Source organism: Triticum dicoccoides, chromosome 2B (genome assembly GCF_002162155.2).
Source record: "Triticum dicoccoides isolate Atlit2015 ecotype Zavitan chromosome 2B, WEW_v2.0, whole genome shotgun sequence".
Taxonomy (NCBI): domain Eukaryota; kingdom Viridiplantae; phylum Streptophyta; class Magnoliopsida; order Poales; family Poaceae; genus Triticum; species Triticum dicoccoides.
Window position 1 is genome coordinate 815,510,270 of NC_041383.1, and position 24,855 is coordinate 815,535,124.

The 24,855-nt window shown below is 46.2% G+C and overlaps 3 protein-coding genes across 3 annotated transcripts; 2 read left to right on the top strand and 1 right to left on the bottom strand.

Annotated features, from left to right (window-relative positions):
* The first annotated feature begins 1,225 nt into the window (after positions 1-1,225).
* On the top strand, positions 1,226-2,630 carry LOC119366561 (peroxidase 66-like). Its single transcript, XM_037632317.1, has 2 exons — positions 1,226-2,446; positions 2,496-2,630. The coding sequence occupies exon 1, from the start codon at positions 1,317-1,319 to the stop codon at positions 2,355-2,357; it is 1,041 nt and encodes a 346-aa protein (XP_037488214.1). The 5' UTR covers positions 1,226-1,316; the 3' UTR covers positions 2,358-2,446; positions 2,496-2,630.
* A 10,102-nt stretch (positions 2,631-12,732) lies between these two features.
* Positions 12,733-14,985, top strand: LOC119361542 (zinc finger MYM-type protein 1-like). The gene is made up of 3 exons (XM_037626702.1): positions 12,733-12,844; positions 12,975-14,864; positions 14,963-14,985. The coding sequence occupies exons 2-3, from the start codon at positions 12,992-12,994 to the stop codon at positions 14,983-14,985; spliced, it is 1,896 nt and encodes a 631-aa protein (XP_037482599.1). The 5' UTR covers positions 12,733-12,844; positions 12,975-12,991.
* Positions 14,986-15,807: 822 nt separating this feature from the next.
* On the bottom strand, positions 15,808-17,156 carry LOC119366562 (peroxidase 66-like). Its single transcript, XM_037632319.1, has one exon. The coding sequence runs from the start codon at positions 17,083-17,085 to the stop codon at positions 16,069-16,071; it is 1,017 nt and encodes a 338-aa protein (XP_037488216.1). The 5' UTR covers positions 17,086-17,156; the 3' UTR covers positions 15,808-16,068.
* Between the last annotated feature and the right edge of the window lie 7,699 nt (positions 17,157-24,855).

The window sequence follows — 24,855 nt, forward strand, 5'->3', positions numbered from 1 at the left end:
CGACCTGTCATCGCTGTCAAGACGTACTACGTGTCCAAATTAATTGACGAAATTAACGGATTGATGGCGAGATGCACTGTTTAACGGCTTGATGTGTCCAAGTTTCCAAAGACTTTTCTCACGGGAAGCAGTGTAGCTAGTACGTATGTGCTCTGCCTTTGCACTGGCAACATGGGAATTCAGATGTTTGCCTTTCCATAGGCTATCTTAGGGCATTTTCGACCCGTAAATTTCGTCGGTATATGTTTGTTTTGTCTCCGGACGTTGTCCGCGGATATGATACAGTCCAACGCTAATTACAAAGAATATTCGGTTGGGAGAAGAAAAACTAGATGAGGACCATGTATGTGGCGGGATATTGTTGTGTGGTGTTGGGTTGAAAAAAAAGCGAGGAGAGGGGGCCCATGCATGTGGGGAGAGAGAAAAGAGAGAAGGACCACGTGGAGGCTTTCGGTTGATCAAATGGATGTCTAGACTTTGGTATAGCTCCTTATGTTTGTCTACACTTGCCGTAATGCGGATGTCCAAACTACTTCACGAACTATTGTAGGACCGCGTTGGATTGTAAAATCGAACAAAAATGGCTATTTAGACATATACCGGAGTTTTGCGGTTCAGCCTTGAGATGCCCTTACTCACTTCACTAGCTTCATGAAATCATTGATCAATCTTAATGGATCCACTTCCCCGGAAAAAAAAACTTAGTGTATCAAATAATTTGACAACATGACCAATTGTTATTAATCCAGGAATAACAGCACACAGTCGGGGTACGGATAGCACAAGTTAATGCTCACCACGTGATCGCCCGTGCTTGTGCCGCTGTGCATGTGACCCAGAGGCTGCTGTGCTAGATGATACATGCTCCCTCTGTAAACTAATATAAGACCATTTAGATTACTAAAATAGTGATCTAAACACTCTTATACCCCTTCCGTCCAAAAATACTTGTCGAAGAAATGGATCAAAATGGATGTATCTAAAACTGAAATGTGTCTAGATACATCCATTTCTCCGACAAGTATTTTCGAACGGAGGGAGTATTAGTTTACGGAGGGAGTACTCACCTTATCTTTTTGCTCTCTGTGGAAAACATTTCCATTTCTATATTTTTTTTGAGGGAAAAAAATGACGCGATGGAGTGTGGTTGGTGGGTGATCTAAAGCCGGATTGGTGGCGCTGTTTCTACACTCTGCATCTCAACGGGTTTGGTTTTGTTCGCGTTATAAATGACGCCCACTGCCTGGCGTAAGGAAGCCACAAGCCCCACTCAAGCTAGCTTCACCTCAAGCTCGAGCTTCACTTGAGCCCCAAAAATGGCGAGCAGCTCACTAGTAGTCCTGGCCGTCCTGGCCACCGTGGCCGCGCTGCTGCTCTCTCCGGCCATGCCCCTACCCGTCTTCACCGGCGACTCCTCCCCGGGCTTCCACGCGGCGTCGTGCCCGCAGCTGGACGGCATCGTGTGGTCGTCCGTGGAGGCGGCGCTGCGGCAGGAGGTGGCGGTGGCGGCGGGCATGCTCCGCCTCTACTTCCACGACTGCTTCCCGCAGGGCTGCGACGCCTCCATCCTCCTCAACACCACCGCCGCCCGCGAGACCGCTCTCGGCCCCAACCTCAGCATCCAGCCGCGCGCCATGCAGCTTATCGAGTCCATCCGCGCCAGGGCGCACGCCGTTTGCGGGCCCGTCGTCTCCTGCGCCGACATCACCCTGCTCGCCACCCGCGACATCATCGTCATCTCCGGCGGGCCCTGGTTCAACGTGCCGCAGGGCAACCTCGACAGCCTCGCCCCGGCGTCGCAGGACAAGGTGTTCGACCTCCCGGCGCCTGACACGGCCAGCGTGGCGACGCTCGTGAACTCCTTCGCCACCAGGGGCCTCGGCGACGTGGCCGACCTCGTGGCGCTCTCCGGCGCGCACACCATCGGGCGGTCGCAGTGCGGCAGCTTCGTCGACCGGTCCAAGCGCGCCGACGACACCTTCTCGAGGAAGCTGGCGGCCAACTGCAGCAAGCACCCGGAGCGGCTGCAGAACCTGGACGTGATCACCCCGGACCTGTTCGACAACGCGTACTACAAGGCGCTGGGGTTCAACCAGGGCGTGTTCACCTCCGACATGGCCCTCGTGAAGAACAAGACCACCGCGCCCATCGTGAAGCGGTTCGCCGAGAGCAAGGACGCCTTCTTCGGGCAGTTCGCCAGGTCCATGGAGAAGCTCGCGAGGGTGCCCAAACCGGCCGGCAACGTGGGCGAGATCCGGCGCTTCAGCTGCTTCAGGACCAACGCCCAGCGCGCCGACGCTGCAACCGTGGACGCCGCCGGCAAGGAGGAGGAGGAGGGCTTCGCCGCTTCCGCTTGATCTGATGGTACGGTCAAGTGCGTACGGGCGCAAGATGGTCGTCGGCAGGCAGGCTAGCAGGTACCCGTGCGTTGTGTTAGCGTGCATGCACGGCATGGCCGTAGGCCATAGCCAATCGTGTTTGAGTTGTCGGCATGCTTCCTTTTTCTGCGTGTAGCAATAAAGAGACAGAGATTTCGATCGTCGTTGCATCTCATCTTGATGAACTTTGTGGTGTTTACTGCTTGTTGGGCACGGTCATCCTCTTGCGTGCTTGAAGACTTTTGGAACCCCGATCTGTTTCGTCAACTAATCTAGACACCTATGTACGTATTGATAGCGATAATCTCTACTCCTAATGGAGCAGTTGGTAGTCTCGCTTCCAGGTTTTTTTTCGTCCCACCACTTTCGTCCGGTTTTTTTCGTAGGTTAACCGTCGTAGATTTTTTTCGATGTTGCTTTCTTATTCACCGGTTTATTTACCCCTTAGCTCTTTTCTTGCAAATCAGCACTTTCCAAATGTGCACACAATCACGGATCTAAAATTTACTAACTTATCTAAATCAACCGATACCTTCCATTATTGTAAATTTCTTTAGGAAACAAATAATAGATTTTAAGGAAACAAATAATAGATTTTAAGGACGCATCATACTTTACTAACAATCACTAAAAATCAAATCTAAATTAATTAACCTTACCTTAAATCACTCAATCACTTTAATTAGAAAACATTTTCTTTCCTAACTGCACCCCGCTTAGTGTGCACATAACAATCCGAAATAATTAGAGTCACATGATTGAATCCATTTATTTAGAGCGACATGATTGAATTCATTTATTAACAAATAATCCTCACCAAAAGTGTGTTTAGCAATTTTAAAGGGCGGACCAAAACTCTACCATCCGCTCGCCCGCGTTTGTTTAGATACAGAAAAAAATGGCATAATATATGGAAACAACACGACCGGGGCGGCGGCGCAATCTTCGGGGATAGGGACCAAAACTCTGCCATCCGCTCGCCCGCGTTTGTTTAGGTACAGGAAAAAGTGGCATAATATATGGAAACAACACGACTGGGGCGGCGGCGCAATCTTCGGGGATAGGGGATCGGAGGAGAAGGATTGGCCTGGCAGCATGATCAGGGTGCTTCCCCGCGGCCGCGGCCGTCCTCGCGGTGCCACCTACCCGAAATCAACGCTGCTCCCTGCCGTCAGCCGAGGCGACGCCGCCTGCCCTCCTACCCACGGTCCGCTGCCGCGTGCGGCTACGGCGGGAGGAGTAGCGACGGGGCCGAGGTCCTTCATGCGTTCCGGGATGGAGGCCATGATTTCGTCGAGGTCGTTGTTGCCTCCTACACTCAAGGTGTGTCGCTGAGATCGAGGCAAGCATGAGGAGCTGTGGCCACCACCATGGTCACCCCATCGCAGGGGATGGAGCACGCCGTCGGCCTACAGCTTGTGGAGATCACTGTTGCTCTTCAGGTCGCGTGGTGACCGGATCTTGCCAATGTGTCCCTCCCCGACGATCTCCTCTTCGCCCGGTTGGCCGGCATGGATTTCGCCGCTGCTGCCCTCAACTTCTCTGCCTCGAGCTCGACGATCAGCCATCATGGATACCCCAGCTGGAGGGTCACGTGAACCAGCCGTCCTCCCATGCTGCAGCGGCAAGAAGGTGACATGGCTCTCCATACACGAAGAGTGGAGTTCAGTCAAGTACTTATATACTTGGCCTCTACTGCTGATCCATGTACATGGAGAAAAACAGACAACCGCTCATTCATGCTTCGTTCCACTCCTTTGCGCTACATTACTGGAGGTGACATTTTCCTATCTCTCTATGTTGTAACAAGCCTGCTGCCTGCATAGTTAATGGATTTTTTATTTAAATTTATCGCTGCTTAGTGCTTTGTTGCAATTGTTCATCCAAGATTCTTATATATAATCTGAGCGTATGTAGGCATACTTAGCTTTGCTATTTCATTTTTCTGGCGCATAGAAATAAGAGTATTGTCCAGGTTAGGTATTCAATTGAGTATGGTATTTGGATTGCTATCACAATGTCTTTTCTATGCATGTGATTTCTCACATCTGGTTATAATATTTGTGAAGACGTGCATTGCGCGTGCACTTGGAAGCGAGCCCATGGCCCGCGCTGGACGGCGCCGACGCCGACCCGAGCCACCTCGTCCGCGTATTCTTGGAGTTGTAGCTGGTTGATTTACATGAAATTAATTCCCTCAGTTCTGGTGGCAAATATAATACACATAATCCATATTGTTATGCATTAGGGTGTATGTGTGAAATAAATGGATTATGGTCCCGTACCCAATAAGATGGATATGTGTGTGTTAGAGAGAGAGGGAGAGGGGGATAGAGAGTGAGGAAGAGGGAGGGAGAGTATGTGTTTGTGTGTGTGTGAGGATTTGATGGTAAAGAAGTCGCCAATGTCGTAATATTTAACTCTTAAAGTTAATATGGTCCCGTTGCAACGCACGGGCGTTCTTCTAGTAGTACTAGTACGTGTGTGTGAGGGTAAACGCGAGGAAAGCAAAGGTCGACCACGTAGCTAGACCCGCAAAGTACGATGCAAGTTGCCGGAGACCGGGGGGATACATGCATAACCACCATGCGCGGCGTGGATAATCATGCACGCCCACGACCACCATCTATGTCCTGGATAATCCATACTACCTTCGTCCTGGTTTATAGGTCCTTTTTGTATTTTGTGTCAAGTTTTGACTAAAGATTTAACTAACAAAATGTTAATGCATGTCAAGAAAAATTATCTCATTGGACTCATATTTCAACATAGTTTTCAAAAATATAATGTTTGATGACATGCGTCAATATTTTATTAGTTTAATCTATGATAAAATTTGGCACGAAATACAATGGGGACTACTAAATCCGGACGGAGGAGGACTGAACTGCAAGGAGGAGGACTGAACTGCAGCTAGTCCTGGCCATCTCCGGCCTGGCCCTGTCGGCTCACCCAGGCCCGTCCCTAAAATCCAGGGCCTAGGCCTGATGGGCTTGCCCGTGGGCCGGGCTTGGGCCTAAGTTTTGAGCCCACCAGCAGGGCCTGAATGGGCTTGTGCTTGGCATATTGGCATTTTAAGGAAGAGGCCCGGGCCATGTCTCTAAGCCCTAAGAGCTTTTTATTAGATGGGCCGGGCTTGGGCTTGAAAAGTAGGCCCGATGGTAGAGCAAGGGAGGGCCTGTGCCTCAGTTTTTTGCCATGGGCTTTTTTAGGCCCGGCCCGGCCCATGGCCAGGTATAACTGCAGCCCAGCTCGATCATGTGCTGTGGTGCATGGGGTGGAGATCAAAGATGTTTTCGTTGGACTTGTCAACAACAGGAGGCTAGATATGGATATATTTGTTCTTTCTCTAGGGTGATGGGTCCATGGGAGGGCAGAGGACCCAACGTACAGTACCTGTAATAACTACTCGGTATGGTAGCTGCTGGGCGATGGCACAATAATACTGTATCAAGGATCTCGACGCATACATATGCATGCACCTTCGTGTCAAGTTGTTACTCACGAACAAATTTGCATCACCATTTGTATTTGTCTAAAAGCATCTACAGCGGTACCTCTCAAATCCGTCTCAAACGCCCGGACACAGCCCACAAAGTCCCCTCTGAAGCAAACACTAGGCTCATTTCACTCCACTCCGCTCCGCTCCCCTCCTCTTGTCCAATCAGTCAAACTCCAAGCGCCGGCGACAATGTCCAGCATCGACAACCACTCGAGGACGAGGTGGCGCTCCATATCTCACTGGAGCGCTCGCAGGTCAATATGGGCGGCAACTCCGGTTCAGGTGAGACACTGCCTGTCGCCCGTTGCCATAGCGCCGACACCGGCGCCAGCCCTTCCCGCCCCGCATGCGGATCTACAAGGGCAGCTCAATCGGCACCGCGGGCCCGACAACCTCCTCCACCTCGGGCTCCGCGCGGGCAGCGGTGGGTTCAAGTACCCGTTCCACTAGGGGCACGTCCGACGTACCTGCGCAGTCCGCCCACCGCCGTTGCGTGATGTCGGTGCCCTACGAGGAGAAGCGTCTCCTCCAGTGGGTGTACCTTCGATCACTTACCACAATGGGGACACGCCCACGAAAGAAACAAAAAAAATAACAAGATAATTTAGAATAAAAACAATGAATTAGTAGCAAAAGTATTACCATTTTAAGAAGAAAGATAGCGAAAAAAGTTTTAGGAAACTTGCACACAACTTGGCTCTAAAATTGCACTTTCTGTAGTATGCAATAAGGCAAACAATAATCATATAATTGTATAATTTTCGCGAATATTACATAGTATTAATATGAATACATTTACACTCATCCAACATCCCGAAAATACCCATAAAAGAAAAATTAAAACCAACCAACAAAGAAAAACAAAAGGCAAGAGCAAAAGCACATAAAAATAGGAAAAAACATAAAATAAACAAAGGGAGAGATGAGGGCTGGATCTTGCAGTTAATGTGTTTCAGCCCAGTAGCAAATCGACTGACCTAAATATGGGTCAGTCAAATGTAAGCCCAGCACAACAAACATCACATACCAGAAAAATAATGCAGCATGAATCTAAAAGCAGAAATCAACGGTCAGAAAATCAACAGACCCGAATTCAAAATTTAGACAATTTACAAGTAGCTAAAGTGGAAAAATTAAAGGTGGTGGGTCGATCATGAATGACATGGTAGGGCGTGAGGCAGCCACTGGACTCGATCGCCGAAAGTGAGAGTACTGGAGTAATATTGTACTTGTATGTATCATGTTTGGTCCCATGCAGATGCTGGCATGCGCGTGGTGGCCACGATCGATGCCCTCGATGATCTATTTAGTGGTACGTGGCACTCCCTATGCTTCATCAGCTCCGTGGTGGGGTGAAGATCAAAGATGTTCTTGTTGGACTTGTCAAGAACAGCCTTTCTCTTTTCTGGTCGAGGACCAGCTTTGGCAAACAAACATATTATAAAAGTAGAGTAACATTACATGCATGGTGATGATGCTACTAGCACCACTAAAAGAGTGTACACTGTACAGTGTTAGAGAATATTGTTCCCGTAGCTATCTCCAACTCCTTTTCTTACTTGTTCTACTCAAACTCCTTGTAATCTTCCTTGTACGCCAAGGCTTGGTTTCGGCCCACATCAATATATATAGATTGCGGCTCCCCTCGAGGGAGTAGGAACGCTTATTATCTTTCATGGTAATCAGAGCCACCTCTTCTCCTACATCTAGCCACAAAAATCAAAACCCTAGAACCACATATCATTGTCTCCATGGTTTCTTCAGCCCGCGTCGCCCTCAACCTCGGTTCGCCGCCATCTGAGAAGCTAGCAAGAGGAAACTTCATCCTCTGGAAGACCCAGGTGCTCCCAACCCTGTGAGGTGCGCAGGTAACCGGGCTCCTGAACAACTCTGACGCCGCTCCGCCCAAGACTGTGGAGATCACGAAGGAGGACAAGACGACGGCCCTAGAGCCGAACCCTCTGTACGGGCCCTGGATCACCAAAGACCAGCAGGTCCTGTCATATCTTCTCAACTCCATGTCTCCAGAAATCCTTGCGCAAGTCATCGGGAAGGACTCCACCTATGAGCTCTGGACGACGGTGAACAATCTCTTCGCCTCGCAATCACAGTCCCGGATCACCAATCTGAGGATAGCGATCACCAACACCAAGAAGGGCACAATGTCGAGCTCGGCATATATGGCGAAGATGAAGCCTTGGGGATGAACTAGCCGCCGCTGGTCGTCCCGTCTCTGATCCGGAGATGGTGGACTACATACTGGCAGGACTCGACCGCGATTACAACTCCGTGGTCGCGGCGATCGGTGCTGTCAAGAACACAATCACCACCGATGACCTCTTTACTCAGATCTCCGCCTTTGATCAGAGGATGGAGATGCTGGGAGACTCGTCTTCAGGCCGGTATCATTCATCTGCCAACGCCGTCTTCAGGACTGATCTGCAACTCAGCTCTTGCCTGGATCATCAGCTCGATCGTGTGGTGGTGCATGGGATGGAGATCAAAGATATTTTCGTCGGACTTGTCCACAACAGGAGGCTAGATATGCACATATTTGTTCCTTTTCTAGGGTGATGGGTCCATGGGAGGGCAGAGGACCCACCAGCGTACAGTACCTGTAATAACTGCTCGGTGTGGTAGCTGCTGGGCGACAGCACAATAATATCAGGGATCTCGACGCATACATCTGCATGCACCTTCGTGTCAAGTTGTTACCCACGAACAAATTTGAGCGATGCATGTTACACCATTTGTATTTGTCTAAGAGCATTTACAACTGTACCTCTCAAACGCCCGAGCAGACCGTCTGTTTGCTGACGGGCCGCAAAATAGCGACCCAACCAAACGCTGCAAAACACCCTCAAAAGCATGGGTTGACCGGCACCTCCTCATATTCATACCAAATCTAGGGCGGATATGAGACGGCCTGGATGCGCCCGGGCGCGTCTGCCTGGCCCACCTTGAGCCCACAAAATCCCCCTCCGGAGCAAACACTAAGCTCACTTCACTCTGCTTCCCTCCCCTCCTCTTCTCCAATAAGTCAAACTCTGATCGCCGGCGACCATATCCAGCATCGACAGCAGCTCCGGAGACAAGGACGAGGTGGGGCTCCATATCGCGCTAGAGCGCTCGCGAGTCAATATGGGCGACAACTCCGGTTCAGGTGTGATGCTGCCTGTCGCCAATTGCCGCAGCACTGATGCCGACGTCGGCCCTTCCCGCCCCGCACTTGGATCTGCGAGGGCAGCTCAATCGGTGCTGCCGGCCCAACGACCTCCTCCACCTTGCGCGGGCAGCGATGGGTTCTAGCGCCCGGTCTGCCGGGGCCGCGTCCGACGCGGCTGCGCAGTCTGTCCGCCGCCGCCGCGTGATGCCGGTGCCTGACAAGGAGGAGCGTCTCCTCCAGTGCGTGTACCTTCGGTCACTTACCACGACGGAGACGGACGCCCCGAGAAAGAAATAAAAAATAACAAGATAGTTTAAAATAAATACAATGAACAGTAGCAAAAGTATTACCATTTTAAGAAGAAAGATAACAAAAAAAAGTTTCATAAAATTTGCACACAACTTGGCTCTAAAATTGCACTTTTTGTAGTATGCAATAATGCAAACAATAATCATATAATAGTATAATTTTTGTATATATTGCATATATTTATGTGAAAACATTTACACTCGTCCAACATCCAAAAAATACCCATAAAAGGAATATAAAAAATCAAATAACAAAGAAAAACAAAAGGAAAAGGAAAAACACATAAAAAATAAAAAAATAAAGGGGAAGACAAAGACTGGATCGTACAGTTAATGGGTTTCAGCCCAGTAGCAAATCGAGAGACCGTAATATGGGGCTAGTAAAAAATATCACATGCCCGAAATATGAGCCCTCTACAACAAATATCACATGCCCGAAAAATAAATGCAGCACGAGTCTCAGAGTAAAATTCAACGCCTGAAAATTGACTGACCTAAATTCAAAATCCAGACAATTTACAAGTAGCTAAAGTGAAAAATTAAAGGTGGTTGGTCGATCATGAATGACATGGTAGGGCGTGAGGCAGCCACTTGACTTGATCGCCGAAAGTAAAGGTACTGGAGTAATATTGTACTTGTATGTACCATGTCGATCCGTAAAGTTGGTGCAAGTTGCCGGAAAAATGGAGGGAGATGTTTGGTCCCATGCAGATGCTGGCATGCGCATGGTGCCCACGATGATCTATTTAGTGGTACGTGGCACTCCCTATCCACCATCATGCATCAGGTCCGCGGTGGGGTGAAGATCAAGGAGGTTCTTGTTGGACTTGTCAAGAACAGCCTTTGTTTCTTTTCTTTTCTGGTCGAGAACCAGCTTTGGCAAAGAAACATATTATAAAATGGAGTAACTTATGCATGGTGATGATGTTGCTACTACCACTAAAATTTAGAGTGTACAGTACAGTGATCACTCCTAGTCGTGGTAGGGTTCAGGGCACTTGCACAAAAGTCATGGCGATGTGCATACATCCTTTTTACAAACAAAATAAAAACCATGTACATGTATTGGTTTTGTAGAGGGTACGTCCACAAATGTACCGGTGGCTAACCATACACTATGTTTAAAGGTAAGCTGAGCACATGCATCGGTCTGGTCCACGCTACTGAGCTTAAGTAGAATCGCGCGGGTGTGCTGGATCTTTCAATGCAAAACTTTCGGCTGGCTCCTGATGCAAGATCAAGTTTAGACTGCTGATAGACTTGGGCGCCCTGGTTGGCTAAATTGCCGTCTCTACCCACTTTCAAAGCAAACCGGGTAATCTTCCACGCATCTTCTTTGCCACTGCCATTTTTCGGTGAGGGTGTGGTGCGACATTGTTCAGTGGTTGGGGCTTTAGGAGGTCAACCCTATTGAGTGGAGTTCAGCTACTTCAGTTAACGATTGGTGGATTCGGATCGCCCAATCGAGGGCCCCTTCGCGGTCTGCGATGACCTCCATTTTGGTGCTCGTCTCTTGGAAACTTTGGAAGGAGCGCAACGTGAGAGTCTTCCGCAACTTGGCGACCCCCACCGTGATGCTAGTGCGCAACATTAAGGAGGAAGTTCGATTATGGGTGATGGCGGGAGCAAAAAATTTGGGTGTTGTAATGGCGCGAGAGTGATGGACTTTTATTTGCCTTTTTCTTTGAAAAGGAGGTCTCTGCATCAAAATGATGCATGCTTTTATTGCCCTTTGTTGGGATCCTTGTCTTAAGCTCTCTTCTTTATCAATGAAAATCGCAAGCCTCTTGCCTTGTTTCGAAAAAAGAAAAAGAAAAAAGCATGCATATGCTCGCTTCCTGTGGCAGCTCGTGGGACGGTGTTGCGGTTTTGCTTCCCACGCACCTCCACAACTTGATGTGCTCAAGTGTTTTCCAAAACAAAAACTTGATGTGCTTGATTGATGCAAATGCAGCGGCAGGCAGACGAGACCTTGTGCTCAGTGCATCTTTGAACGTTCAAAGGCTCTGTTTTTTACCTTTTATTTGAAAAAAATCCCTGTATAAGACTAGAACGAGAGGTAAACAGGGGGCACATGGCAGCGATCGGACATTTTCCTCGATTCCGCCAAGTTGTTCACACGCTCAAAGTACACCCCCGTGATCGGACATCATCTTCTGCACCTTGATGATTTCCATTTGCGGGTTTGCTATTTCACATCTAGATGTGAGATATTATCTCACATCTAACTCCTTCGCCCTTAGGGACAAAACAAATCCATGAAGACTTTAAAAAAAATCAAGGATGAGGGAATTAGATGTGAGGGAGTTAGATGTGAGATAATATCTCACAACTAGATGTGACATAGACGGACCCGTCCGTTTATATATCACGAGAGTCAGGTACATGAGTGCGTGATATAAACTCAAGATTGCACGATCACGGCTACTATACACCAAAAAACAAAGGGAATGGCTACTGGGCAGTCGACCCAAATTTCATTTGGGCTCGGTCGAATCAACATGAAGAGTTAGATAAAAAACGAACGCATTGGATTATCTCTTCTATCTTGAACCGTTTCTTTCTCAAAACATATCTTCTTCCCCCGCCGCCCTGCTGACACTGCTCGTGGCCGCCGGCGCTCCCGCGCCAGCCACGCCGCCCTCCCCCCAACCTCTCCCCATTGCCGTGCATGCCGCCGCCCCCGGCAATACCTCTAGCCCCGCCCGCATCCGTTTTTTTTCTCCGGTGAAGCCCCACCACCGCCCCCCACCACCACCATCCACCACCGCCCCCATCTTGAATCCTAAGATAGATAATGGGATGATGACGGCGAGCCCCTTCCTTCTCTTCGACGAGGCCATTTCTTCTCCTTCCTTGCCACCTCCTTCCTTCACTCAAAATCGACCAACCCGAAAACGAAAATTCAGCTGACTGACGTGCAGCTAAACTGAGAAACAAAACAGCGAGCAGCAGCTTGGTACTGGCCGTACGTGCTGCTCTCATCGCTCCTGCATGGATGAACACGTCAAAGTACATACTACAATCAACGGCGGAGACAGCAGGGGACCAGCTAGGGCCAAGGCCCGGGCCAACATGTCAAAAAAAAAAAATTTAGAGCAGCGATTTTTTGTTTCAGAAGTTATGTGTTATGCTGTTCTGGGCCTTGTGGCCCTCCCTAACCGATGAGCAACAGCAAACTTGGCACAATGAATCCTGTACAAGGCTTGACTTTTCTCTAGTGTTATTCTATCCTAAAAGCTAATCCCAAACACAAAGAGGCAAAGCCACCGCCGGCTCCCAGCCACACGTGATTCCTCTTCCCACCTTTCCCTTTCCTTGGTCCCCTGTGGTCCAGCCTTTGCTCTGCTCATCCATGGAGACAAACCACTAGCCCCCAAATCTCCTAAATCTTTCTAGTTGCTCTCTCCTGAGCTGCTGCAGCGCCGCCGGCCGGCTGGACGGCCAACGGCTCATCTTTCTTCAAGCTGCTGCAAGCACACAAGAAGAGGTATATATTCTTGATTTGAGATCCCTCTTTCTCTGTCGCTCAGATCTGAAATTTGTTCTATAATTTTTGTTTGGCTTTTCAATTCTCTAAATTGGATAGTCTTATAGTGGTCTGTGTTCAATTTTTCTAGGGTAATCAGTTGTCTCCATGGCCAAAAATAAAAGAAAGCATGCAACACTGCATTCTTTTTTTGAGAAGAAAAGAAGAACTGATGTTCCAGAACAAATTATTTTGGTTGATGCCCCTCCCTTGGTAGATGAAGAAGAACAAGTGGATGAACAAGAACAAATAGAAGAAACTCCAATATCAACAACACCACCTCAGGTTATGAGAGGGAGGGGCAATGATGATTCTGCTATTTTGGTGGTAGAAAGAGAACCAGGTCTGCGGTGCCAAATTTCAGATTATCCTCCTAACGATCAAGAAAAAGCTCGAATGGCATATATAAAGCATGGGGCATATCATTTTAAAATGGATGAGTATCCTCCCGATGAGTCGGTGACCCATCCACGCAAGTTTCAATATCATTGGTTTAAGAGCTTCCCTTGGTTAGAATATTCACCGGATAAAGATGCAGTCTACTGTTTTCCATGCTTTTTATTTTGTAAGAAGCCACTTGGAAAGAAAGGATCTGATGTGTTTACAGTGAAAGGATTCAAAAAATGGAAGAGAGTTAATGACGGAGAGAGATGTGCATTCTTAACTCACATGGGAAAGGACAGTAAATCTGCTCATAATTATGCTGCAAAATGTTATGATAATCTGAAGAATAAGCCATGTCATCTGGAACCATTAGTGGTGAAGCAAACAGATGGGGATATCAAAAGGAATAGGCTGCGTCTTAGAGTAACCGTTGATTCACTACGGTGGTTAGCATTCCAAGCTTGCCCCTTCCGAGGACATGATGAAAGTCTTGATTCGAAGAACCAAGGTAATTTCCTTGAAATGGTGAAACTGATAGCTTCTTATGATGAGGAAATTGGTGCTGTAGTGTTGGGTAATGCTCCAGGCAATGCGAAGTACACATCGCCTACAATTCAAAAAGAACTTCTAGGTATCATTGCTTCTAAGGTGCAAAGTGAAATCCGTAAAGAAATAGGAGATGCCAAGTTCTGCTTGCTTGTTGACGAGTCAAGAGATGAATCCAAAAGAGAGCAAATGGCAGTAGTTATTCGTTTTGTTGATAAACCTGGTTTCACTCGTGAGCGTTTTCTTGATATTGTTCATGTTGCTGATACATCTTCGGCTACTCTAAAAGAAGAGATATCATCTGTTTTGGTTCAACATCAGTTAGATGTGAACAATATTCGCGGTCAAGGGTACGATGGTGCTAGTAACATGCGTGGAGAGTGGAATGGACTACAAGCAAAGTTCATGGAGGAGTGTCCTTATGCATATTATATCCATTGTTTTGCTCATCAGTTGCAGCTAGCTCTTGTTGCTGCATCAAAAGAAGTAGCTGATGTTCACAACTTTTTTGATCATCTTGCTCTTGTTATCAATACGGTTGTGTCTTCTAGTAAGAGACATGATGAGTTGCAAGCAAATCAAGTTGCTGAAATGGAGCATTTGATTGAGCTCGGTGAGCTTGAAACTGGAAGTGGGGCTAATCAAGTCGGAACTTTACAACGGCCTTGTGATACTAGGTGGAGTTCACACTATGCTTCTGTTTGCAGCCTTGTGAAATTGTACAAACCAACATTTTTGGTACTTAAAAGCATTGCAACTGCTAAAGGATCTGGTACTTCACCTTCCGCACGAGCAAAGGCTTCTGGTGCTGTTAAGTTGATGATGTCTTTTGACTTCATATTTATTCTGCATGTCATGAAAGAACTTATGGGAATCACGGACATGCTATGCAAAAAGTTGCAACAAAAGTCTCAAGATATTGTGAATGCCATGGATGATGTTAAGACTACCAAAATGTTGATCCAGGAGCTAAGAGATAATGGTTGGAACAAGCTTAAAGCTGACGTGCTTTCATTCTGTACCAAACATGGAGTTCAAACACCACATTTCAGTGAGTTATATGTGGATTTCATTAATTCTCGTGCGGAGGATGAGACTACAGTTGAGCACCATTATCGCTGTGACATTTTCATGGTTGCTGTTGATCAGCAAGCACAAGAGCTGAATTGTAGATTCAACAAACAAGCTACAGAGCTTCTCATCCTGTGTACTTCCTTGGACCCAAAAGATTCATTCCGTTCATTTAACATTAATAATATATGTTCTTTGGCTTCAAAGTTCTATCCTGCTGATTTTAAAGAACAAGAAATGAATAATCTAAGATGTCAGTTACGACATTACGAGAATGTTGTACCCACAAGCCCAAAGTTTCAGAATTTGACAACTATATCAGAACTTTGTCAACGACTTGCATCTAGTGGAAAATCAGATGAATATTACTTGATTGACAGGTATCTAATGTTCTCTGTTCCTGTATTGGTTGATTTATTCATTGCTAAAAGGTCTAACTACTTCTTAATGTACAGACTCATTCGGCTTGTTCTTACTTTACCGGTTTCAACGGCAACTACAGAACGTGCATTTTCTGCCATGAAACTTGTGAAGACAAGGCTTCGGAATAAAATGGAAGATGGATTTCTAAGGGACTACTTGCTAATTTATATTGAAAAGGAGATTGCTGTTGGAATATCAACAGATGCAATTATAGATGAGTTCGATGAACCACCACGTCTAGTGCCATTTAGTTGAAGGCTTGGAGCAAGTTAGTTTCTCTATCTTCTATTATCTAGATTTTTCTTTTGTGTGATGTACCATTGAAAAATTGCATATCCTTTTGTATCAACGGTGAATGGTGGTGTAATCAATGAAAAATATCATGCTATTACATCTGCCTCACTGTTTTTTTGTTTAAAAAATTGTACGAAAGTGTTGCTGCCTTCAGTCGGCCCGTGTTATACATTTTTCCTGGCTCCGCCACTGACTACAATATGAAATATACGTACAAAATAAAGAGCTAGTAGATTTCAATAGTGAGACCGGCCGGCATGAGAATCTACAAACATTTCTCAATGACATCCATGAGTCCGCCGCATGTGTCGTCTTATTATTACTACTCCAACGCAACAAAAACAGTCAACACAAACCCTCAAACCCACACAAGAACAACACTAGTAGGACAGCAGTGCACTACACGCTAACGTCACGCGCGGTCTGCGGGAACTGCATGCATGCCAGTCGGCTGCCGGAACGACCGATCATGCGGAAGCGGCGAAGGCCTCCTCCTTGCCGGCGGTCTCGATGATGACGGCGCTCTGGGCGTTGGTCCTAAAGCAGCTGAAGCGGCGGATCTCCCCAACGTTGCCCGCCGGCTTGGGCACGCTGGCGAGCTTGGTCATAGACTTGGCGAACTGCGCGAAGAAGGCATCCTTGCTCGCGGCGAACTGCTTCACGATGGCCGCGGTGGTCTTGTTCTTGACCAGCGCCATGTCGGAGGTGAACACGCCCTGGTTGAACCCCAGCGCTTTGTAGTACCCGTTGTCGAACAGGTCGGGGGTGATCACGTCCAGGTTCTGCAGACGGTCCGGGTTCTTGCTGCAGTTGGCGGCGAGCTTCCTGGAGAAAGTGTCGTCGGCACGCTGAGACCTGTCGGAGAAGCTGCCGCACTGCGACCTCCCGATGGTGTGCGCGCCGGAGAGCGCCACGAGGTCGGCGACGTCGCCGAGGCCCCGGGTGCCGAAGGACTGCACAAGAGCGGCGACGCTGGCGGTGGCCGGCGACGGGAGGTCGAACACCTTGTCCTGTGACGCCGGGGCGAGGCTGTCGAGGTTGCCGAGGGGCACGGGGAAGGTGGGCCCGCCGGACGCGACGATGGCGGCGCGGGTGGCGAGCAGGGTGATGTCGGCGCAGGAGACGACGGGCCCGCAGGCGGCGTGCGCCGTGGACCGGATGGATTCGACGAGCTGCATGGCGCGCGGCTGGATGGTGAGGTTGGGGCCCAGCGCCGTCTCGCGGGCGGCGGTGTTGTTGAGGAGGATGGAGGCGTCGCAGCCCTGCGGGAAGCAGTCGTGGAAGTAGATGCGTACGAGGCCGGCGGCGATGGCGATTTCGCTCGTGAGGGCGGCCTGCACCGCCGCGCGCACGATGCCGTCCAGCTGCGGGCACGTCTCCGCGTGGAAGTCCGGGGACAGCGTGGACGAGAGGGCTGAGGCGGCTGGGGAGAGCAGCAGGGCTAGGGTGGCCAGGACGGCCAGCACTGAGCTGCTGCTTGCCATTGTTGGTGTGGACCTTGAGCTTGAGCTGAAGCTTTTGAGTGCAATGGTGGTGGGCTTGTGGCTTCCTCATTTATAACCGGAACTGGGTCGGATCGTACCGCGACCACAGACAGTCACGCACTAGCCATGTGCCCCGAAATATATATTAAGGCAGGAGGCAGCGTCACAGAGGAAAAAATGATGCGTGAAGGTGACTATGCACTGCAGCCTCTCACATGCTGAGTTTATTTTGTCCTATCCTTGTATACAGTGTCCCTACTACTACTACTATATAGGAGTACTTCTATACAATAGCTAGACGTAAGTCGCTTGGAAATAGAATTTGGGTCAGTCAATTTTCGCACTGAAGAGGCAGCCGATGTAGGAAAGGAAGAAGTAATCGCCACTCCTGGGAGAAGCTACCCCATTATCTATCTCGGGGGTAGGGTGCCCCATGATCTATATTAGGGGTGTTGGGGATGAGGGGTGCAGCTCACTGGAAAAAATGGATTGTGACCTGGGGTAGCACGGAGGTTGTGGGAAGGCGGGGTGGTGTGGCTAGAGCGGTAGTGCCGCCGGCCGCGGGCGGCGGTAGCAAGTTGTTAGGCCGGTGAAAGATCTGGCAGTTTGAGGTTCAAGACGATGAACAATAACCGTTCGGGAGGTCGAAGACGATGATATGGTCATTCATCTTCCATCCAATGACTCACAGGAATGGACGGACCCAAATTTGTTTATCAGACGACTTACATCTAGCCATTCCCATACTTCTATGTGTCGGTCGATTCCTTTCCGGTCGTTGCATCAGTTGCGCATAATCCTCAATCGGACTCGGATTGTTCTTCCTAAACACTACATGAACAATTGTTATTTCCTCCCGATGAAACGTCACCCAACCACCTATTGCCACCACCTGCGCCCGACTGGGTTGCACGCATGCCTCGCAGCCTTCGCCTTCGCCGGTCTGGATATCCCTCCGTGCTCTCTGTGGTCTCAATTGCCGGCGCCCCCCTCCCCTTACCCCGCTCCCGCACCTGAACATTGAAGCCTTCTACTCAATCACACCTGCAATGCGTACGGTGTATTGCCACCGGCTCTGACTCGCCCTCAGGACTCGCCCTCAGGGATACACATGCGGGAGAATTGACTTATGGGAAAAAAAAATCTCAATTGCCCACAGAATAGCCAAATCAAGATTAATTTAGTTACCACATAGTGTATGTGTTAATAAGTTTGATCAACTGAACTATTGAACTTTTTATTTGGGGAATCGGTGGATGTAAAAAAAGAAAAAAAAATGTCATGAGCCTCGCATACTAAAGCTAGTCCCTCGAAGAGAACCAAACAGTGGTTGGATAGTTAGGAGGGTGGTTGTACCCTAGCCCACCATGGAACAAACACAGTTTTGGCACGTGTGTCTCATAAAAATGTAATATTCTTTCAGTGGAAGATGACATTCTAGTCGATAACAAAGCGTATGTGGTGATTTCGTATACCTCAAGACCCGCTAGATCAGTCTCTTGAAGGTGCTCACAGAAATACGGTGTGCATGTATGCATCATAGGGATTGAGTGTATGTGAGCATTTGCGTCCTTACATTGTTTTAGAAAAAAAAAACTAGTCGCTGAGAAACAAAATACCTGTCCTTCCATGTTTTATTAGAACATAATACAGACGCATACGCTCATATATACGCGCATACACTCATTCTTATGAACACACACATACAGACCCTACCCTTATGAGTATCTTCGAGAGAGCTGGCATATCATTTTGAATTTGACAGTCGACACAAGTGTCTCGTAGTCGACAAAACATCTCCTCTCATTAAATACGCATCGCCGAAAATTTTAAAATAAATTCAATAATAATGTGAGCACCAGGACTAAAACCCTTATGGGAATACAACTGTCCTCCTAACGATCCTACGTTTGTCCTTCCATGTTGTTAATGCAGAAGTAGAGCACCTACTACATCTGGTGCACATAAAGAATATACGGGAATTCGGGCACATCAATAGACCTACGTTTTTTTTGCGGGCAATAGACACGTACGTGTTGATAGGGTAACATGTTGAATACAAGTACTGCACACGTATGTACGAGGGTAGACAAGAAAGGTGCTTGGTAGTGCATCGATCATGGCATGCGCCGGGGCGTGAGGCAGCCAGAGTGATAGCGGGACAATATGAATAATACTGCCACTGCTACCATTGTCGACCCGTAAATTAAGTACAGTACGTACAAGCTGCCGGAAATGGCGGAAAATGTTTGGTGCCATGCATGCATGTCTGGCGCGTGGTGGACACGATCCATGTTCTGGTCAGTTGGTACGTATGTGGCCATGTGGGGGGTGGGCAGGACAATAATATCACATGGTCCAACACTAGAAGCATGCATGCAACACCAGGTAGAAGTTGCTCGCGACTCATGCATGTCATTTTCACCGTGCTAAATTCATACCCCCGTCCCTAAATATAAATATAAGCCCTTTAGAGATTCTAATATGGATTACATACAAGCAAATGAGTAAATCTACACTCTTAAATACATTCATATACATCTATATGTAGTTCATATTGAGAAATCTAAAAAGGCTCATATTTAGAAACTAAGGGAGTAATACATATTTTTTTAAGGGTCTAGAGGTCCGAAAACCGTCCATATGAATTTCCTACGTGTAAAAAAAATCCATGAGTTTAACAAGCTACTCTTTCCGTTAATTTTTTTTTTTGTAAATAAGCGAGCTACTCTATATTTTGGCATACAAATGGAACTATAAACATACGACATTGTTAATTTTGCAGGGTTTTATCCCTTGTTTTTCCCCCTCTTGTAGGTCTTTCTTTTTGCTATTTTTGCGGTCAATTGTGGAAGGAGAAAGTGATGGCCACTTGACAGTGCAAAAAGGTACTAGGAAATTAAAGTGTATGCTAGTACCACGGACAATATGATTTGTTTCAAAAAGGGGGTCAAGTCCAGCCTAGTTGATGCACGCAACCAAAGCACGACAAAAGTATGGACTATATAGTAGTACGTGGGTCTTATCCAGTGATCACATATCTGCACTTGCGTGCCCTTCGTTTACGGCGGAGTACATGGTATGATCTGTTCACACTAATTAAAACATGTTCTGGTCCACACTACGTTAGAGAGCCTAATGCTATGTTTGATTGTGTTCTGGATTCTAAAAATGCTGTTGTGAGTTCAGTGGCGGAGCTCGAACGGAAAAGTTGGGCGGGCCAGACTTAAGAAGAGCACAAATTTTTTCAAATTCTGGCTCATAAGGACATGTTACAAGCACCCAGGTCACAAGATTGAGCTAGCAAATATGTATATATATAATATATATGTATCAAAGTACAGTTCAACCATGAGTCACTATTGATTTAGCTAATACAAAAGTGTCGAGACATTAGACATGGACTTACTCACATACTAGAAATCAACTCTCCGATCCTTCGTGCTTATAAAATCTGCAATGGCATCTTCATGGCTGTAGTTCTCCAGAATTCCACCCTCTATGTGTACTAACAAGTTAATGATCTTCATACTAGAAAATGCACGTTCAGCACTGGCTGTAGAAACTGGAAGATCAATTTCTGAAAGAACTGGGAGATAGGAACCACTTCTTTAGATGCATCAACTAGAGCAAGTTGCAAGCGATGGGCATAACAATGGACATAATAAGCATATGGGCATTCTTGGAGGAAAAGAGCTTGCAATCCATTTAACTCGTGCGGGGAAGGATAGGTTGGGTGCTGTTTTTTTTTTTGGTTTTTTAGGGGGTAGATTGGGTGCTGGTTGGGCCGTGTTGGTAGCTGATTTGGGCATACAAAAACATATATATTAAAGTGTATACATATATTAATTAAACATGGAGCATACAAAAAAATATTTTTTATACTTATTAGATATATTGAAAGTATGACACAAAAAACGCAATTTTGAGAGAAGAAACCGAATATACTTGGTTTGTGTTGGATTGCTTGCATGATTTTATCTTTTGTCGGACGATTTTCCTTAGCCTATATAAATAAATTAAAATGATTGAAGAAATTTCAGATGACTGCTTATTTATATAAGAACATTATAGTTGGTTATTTTCTCCGAGATAGATGCAACATCTTTTTCTATAATATGAAAAACGGGTTTTCTATTTTACAAAATAAAATAGTTGTGTTAGTTTCACTTTTATTTTTATTATCTATGTTTCTTTCATCAGAGATAAAAAGTGACGGGTTCCGACATACACACTGATGTAACGATGACTGACCTGACTGAAACACTACGAGAAGAGGTGCATATAGCTAATCTTTGTATGTATGTTATACATGATAATACAAAAGGTGTATTCTTTATGTATTTTTTCAGAATATAGGAGACATAGATATGGAATTTGGAGATGCACAAAAAGAATCCATCGACAAGGGTTCCGAAGCGACGTCACTAAAATGGGGCTTCATCGAATTTTTTACAACATAATGACGTGGAAGCGGTGATATCTCATAAAAAATCAAAAAAGGATGCAAATTAAATGTTACCGCGCAAGGTATTTTTTTCAATGTTGTTATCGATCTTTCCTTCGTCATATTGCCTAACTCACTCGATTTTGTATCATGCCAACAGACTATGTTTGTACACATTGTTAATTTTTCATTTTGTGATCACTTTACATTACAAATGAAGTGAACTTGAATTATAATGCACTTGTGACCATGTTACATTGTCTCTATATATGGTCTCTACTGTGAAATTTAGCATGCATTATCTTTACATAACTTTAGAAAAATATTTCAGAAGACCATGGCAACGCACGGGAATTCTACTAGTATTACTAGCGCCTGGGCGAGTGGGCGGCGCGACCGGGCGACGGCGTGAGGGAGCCGGGCAGGGGCGAGGCGGCGAGGGCTAGGCGAGGTCCCGCGGGGCGCGGCCGCGCGGGCGTCTCCGGCGGTTGCTCCACGAGACAGCGGGCGACAAGCTCCAGTGGACGGTGGTGCTCCCTGTGCACAGCGGCTACATCCGGAGAACCTAGCTGAGAGGATGGGGAATCGGAGGATGCGTGTCAGCGTGTGCCTGTGCGTGCCTTAGACGAGAGGATGGGGATGATGTGTATGTTCGTGGGCTGGGCTAAGATGACATGTAGGTAAAAAAAATTGTTAAATTCCTGGGCGGGCCATGACCCGGTTTAGCCCCTACAGAGCTCCGCCCCTGTGTGAGTTGGTTGAGCCTAAGTGAGACTGTGAGAGGAGCTGCAGTGAGTTGCATGGTGCAAATGCTCACTGTATCTATTGTCCTACATATTCTAGTCCTCATGAGTGCTCCAAACTAATTTCACAACTATACATGATTTCCACACGAAGAAGTACAACGCCCTCTCGAGTTTTTTCGTCAGTTAACAGTCAATTAGTTTCCCCGCAAAAGAAAAGCAGTCAATTAATTCAAAAGCTGAGTTAGAAAAGAAAGTGACGATGAGCATGCAGCTGGACCGGTGTTTGGTGGAGTGTGAAACAAAGCAAAGGACAAGTCGATCGCGCGCTCAGAGGGGCAGGAGTATACCTCGCTCATTGTATGCCGGAGCTATTTCTCGCCTTTTGCGAGACGACCTTGCATTAGGCAAGCGCATTAGGGCATCTTCAATGCAAAGTGCTTGTACGGGCGCTTAGGAAAATAAACAAAATCATTTAAAATTAAAAGACCATCCAAGCGCTATCTATCCCAACGCTAGACGCTAGTATATATCCAGGCGCTTAAAAAACCATTCTCTGTGCCGAGAGTTGTATCCGGCTCGTTAGAAAAGGCTGAAGCGCTCGGTTCTTATTTTTGCATCGATGCCTGCCCGGGCGCCAGGAAAGGACGGGCCAACTGCCGATTGACCAGGAAATCTATCCTGGCGCCTCACCGTTGGCGCCCGTGTTGGACATGCCCAGGCCGGCCAAATTCTGGATCATTATTTTTAAATGTCACACATATTTTTTGAATGGTAGGAAACATTATTTGTCGTCAAAAAAAGGAAGCATTTCTTGAATTATGCAAGAACAGATTAACATTGCATATCATTTTTAAAAAATTACCACATGCCTTTTTAAAAATACTTTAACATATTTTAAATGTGATTAACATTTTCTTTCTGGAATACTATGATTTATTTTAGCAGTAAACCAACCTTTATTAACTCGGAGTGTGGTTTATAAGGGTGACAAAAGGGTCGTGGGGTGAAACCAGCCACAAATGGCGACCCGCGCCTAAAGGCGATGAGAATTTAGCTAAATTATGTGCATCAAAATTTAAACTACGCCCTTAAAAAATGATCTCACAACTTGTGAATTCCATGGATCGTTCCGCGATCTCCTTTATTATTGCACTATATCGTCCCTCCATGCCAGTCTTGATCTCTTGCACAACTGCTGGGTCAGTAATACCCCTGAAAACCATTGCCAATGTGCCAAGAATATTTCCCATATGATCCGGCAAACTGAAGCCTCTGCACCACTCAACCATCTCTTGAAAAACCTCCATCAACTTGTATTTTTTCTGCTCCTTGGCTGGGCGCGGTCCACCTCATTTTAGAGTTATGCTACTCCCTAATTAACTGTCACAACGTGAGTGGCCATGTGAATGGGTTGCGTCAAGTAAATGGGCCAAGGGAGTAACAAAACATTTACATTGTGTTATGGTTTGTACATATTTGTGGTAAAAAAATTAAAGCAATTAAAGTGTATTGAAATATATGCATTTATAATTTTTTTAGAAAATATAAAAAATTAAAAGGAAAAAAAACCAAAAAAATAGTATGTGTTCCTACATATGTGATTATTTTTATTATGGAAACACTTTTTTACTGCTCTGTTTATTGATAGAACTGGTTTTTATTCTTGATATATTTCTATCAATTTATACTTTAGATTAAGAGACTGCATGTGACCGAATTTTTTTCTTGTAGATCTGAAAAATATCAGCACAATGTTATAATATGTTTTTTTAAAAACATTCCATTTAAAAAAACACATTAGTCATGTATTAAAAGCATCCATCTGGTATTTAAGAAATGTTCGTCATGCATTAAAACTTTCATTATGTATCTAGCAATGTCCGTTTTATATTTTAAAAATTAATACATTTCAATATGTTCATTGGGCATAAAATAAAATTTATCCGTGTTGTATAAAATGTCCATCGTGTACGGAAAAATGTTCATCGTATATTGGCAACATGTTTATCGTGTATTCGTAAAATATTCATCATAAAGGTTTCTAAATAGTTGAGAAAAAATGTCCATATAGCTCACAAGATTTACTTAGACACATCAGAATATGTTCAGATATGTCACAAGACTTGTTCCGAAAGTCCACAAAAGATGTTCACGCCCCTCGAAAAAAAATCTGATAATTCCAAGCAAGTTTCTGCTTCTCCAGCACATTCCATCCCTTCCATTTCAACAAGTTGATGTTTTCTGCCGTTGATTGATGAAGGTGCACTGCTGTTTCCGCTCAGTGAATGCTTGAATGTTCAAAGCCACCGTACAATTGTTCAGATAATTCCAAGCACTTTTTGCTGTGCATATCTATACACGCCATACAATTGGTTTTGTATTTCAAATAAGTTTCAGTGGTGTATAGATAATTCAGATAATGTTCATCAAAGCGAGAATCTAGGACGCGCTGGTTTTATAAACCTTAAGTGAGCGAGTATCTAATGTTTAGTAATAATATCTCAATTAACTTAGAAATAAAGGCTCTAAGAATTCCACAAAAGCTTCCCCAATAAAGAGTACCAATTGACAGATGAC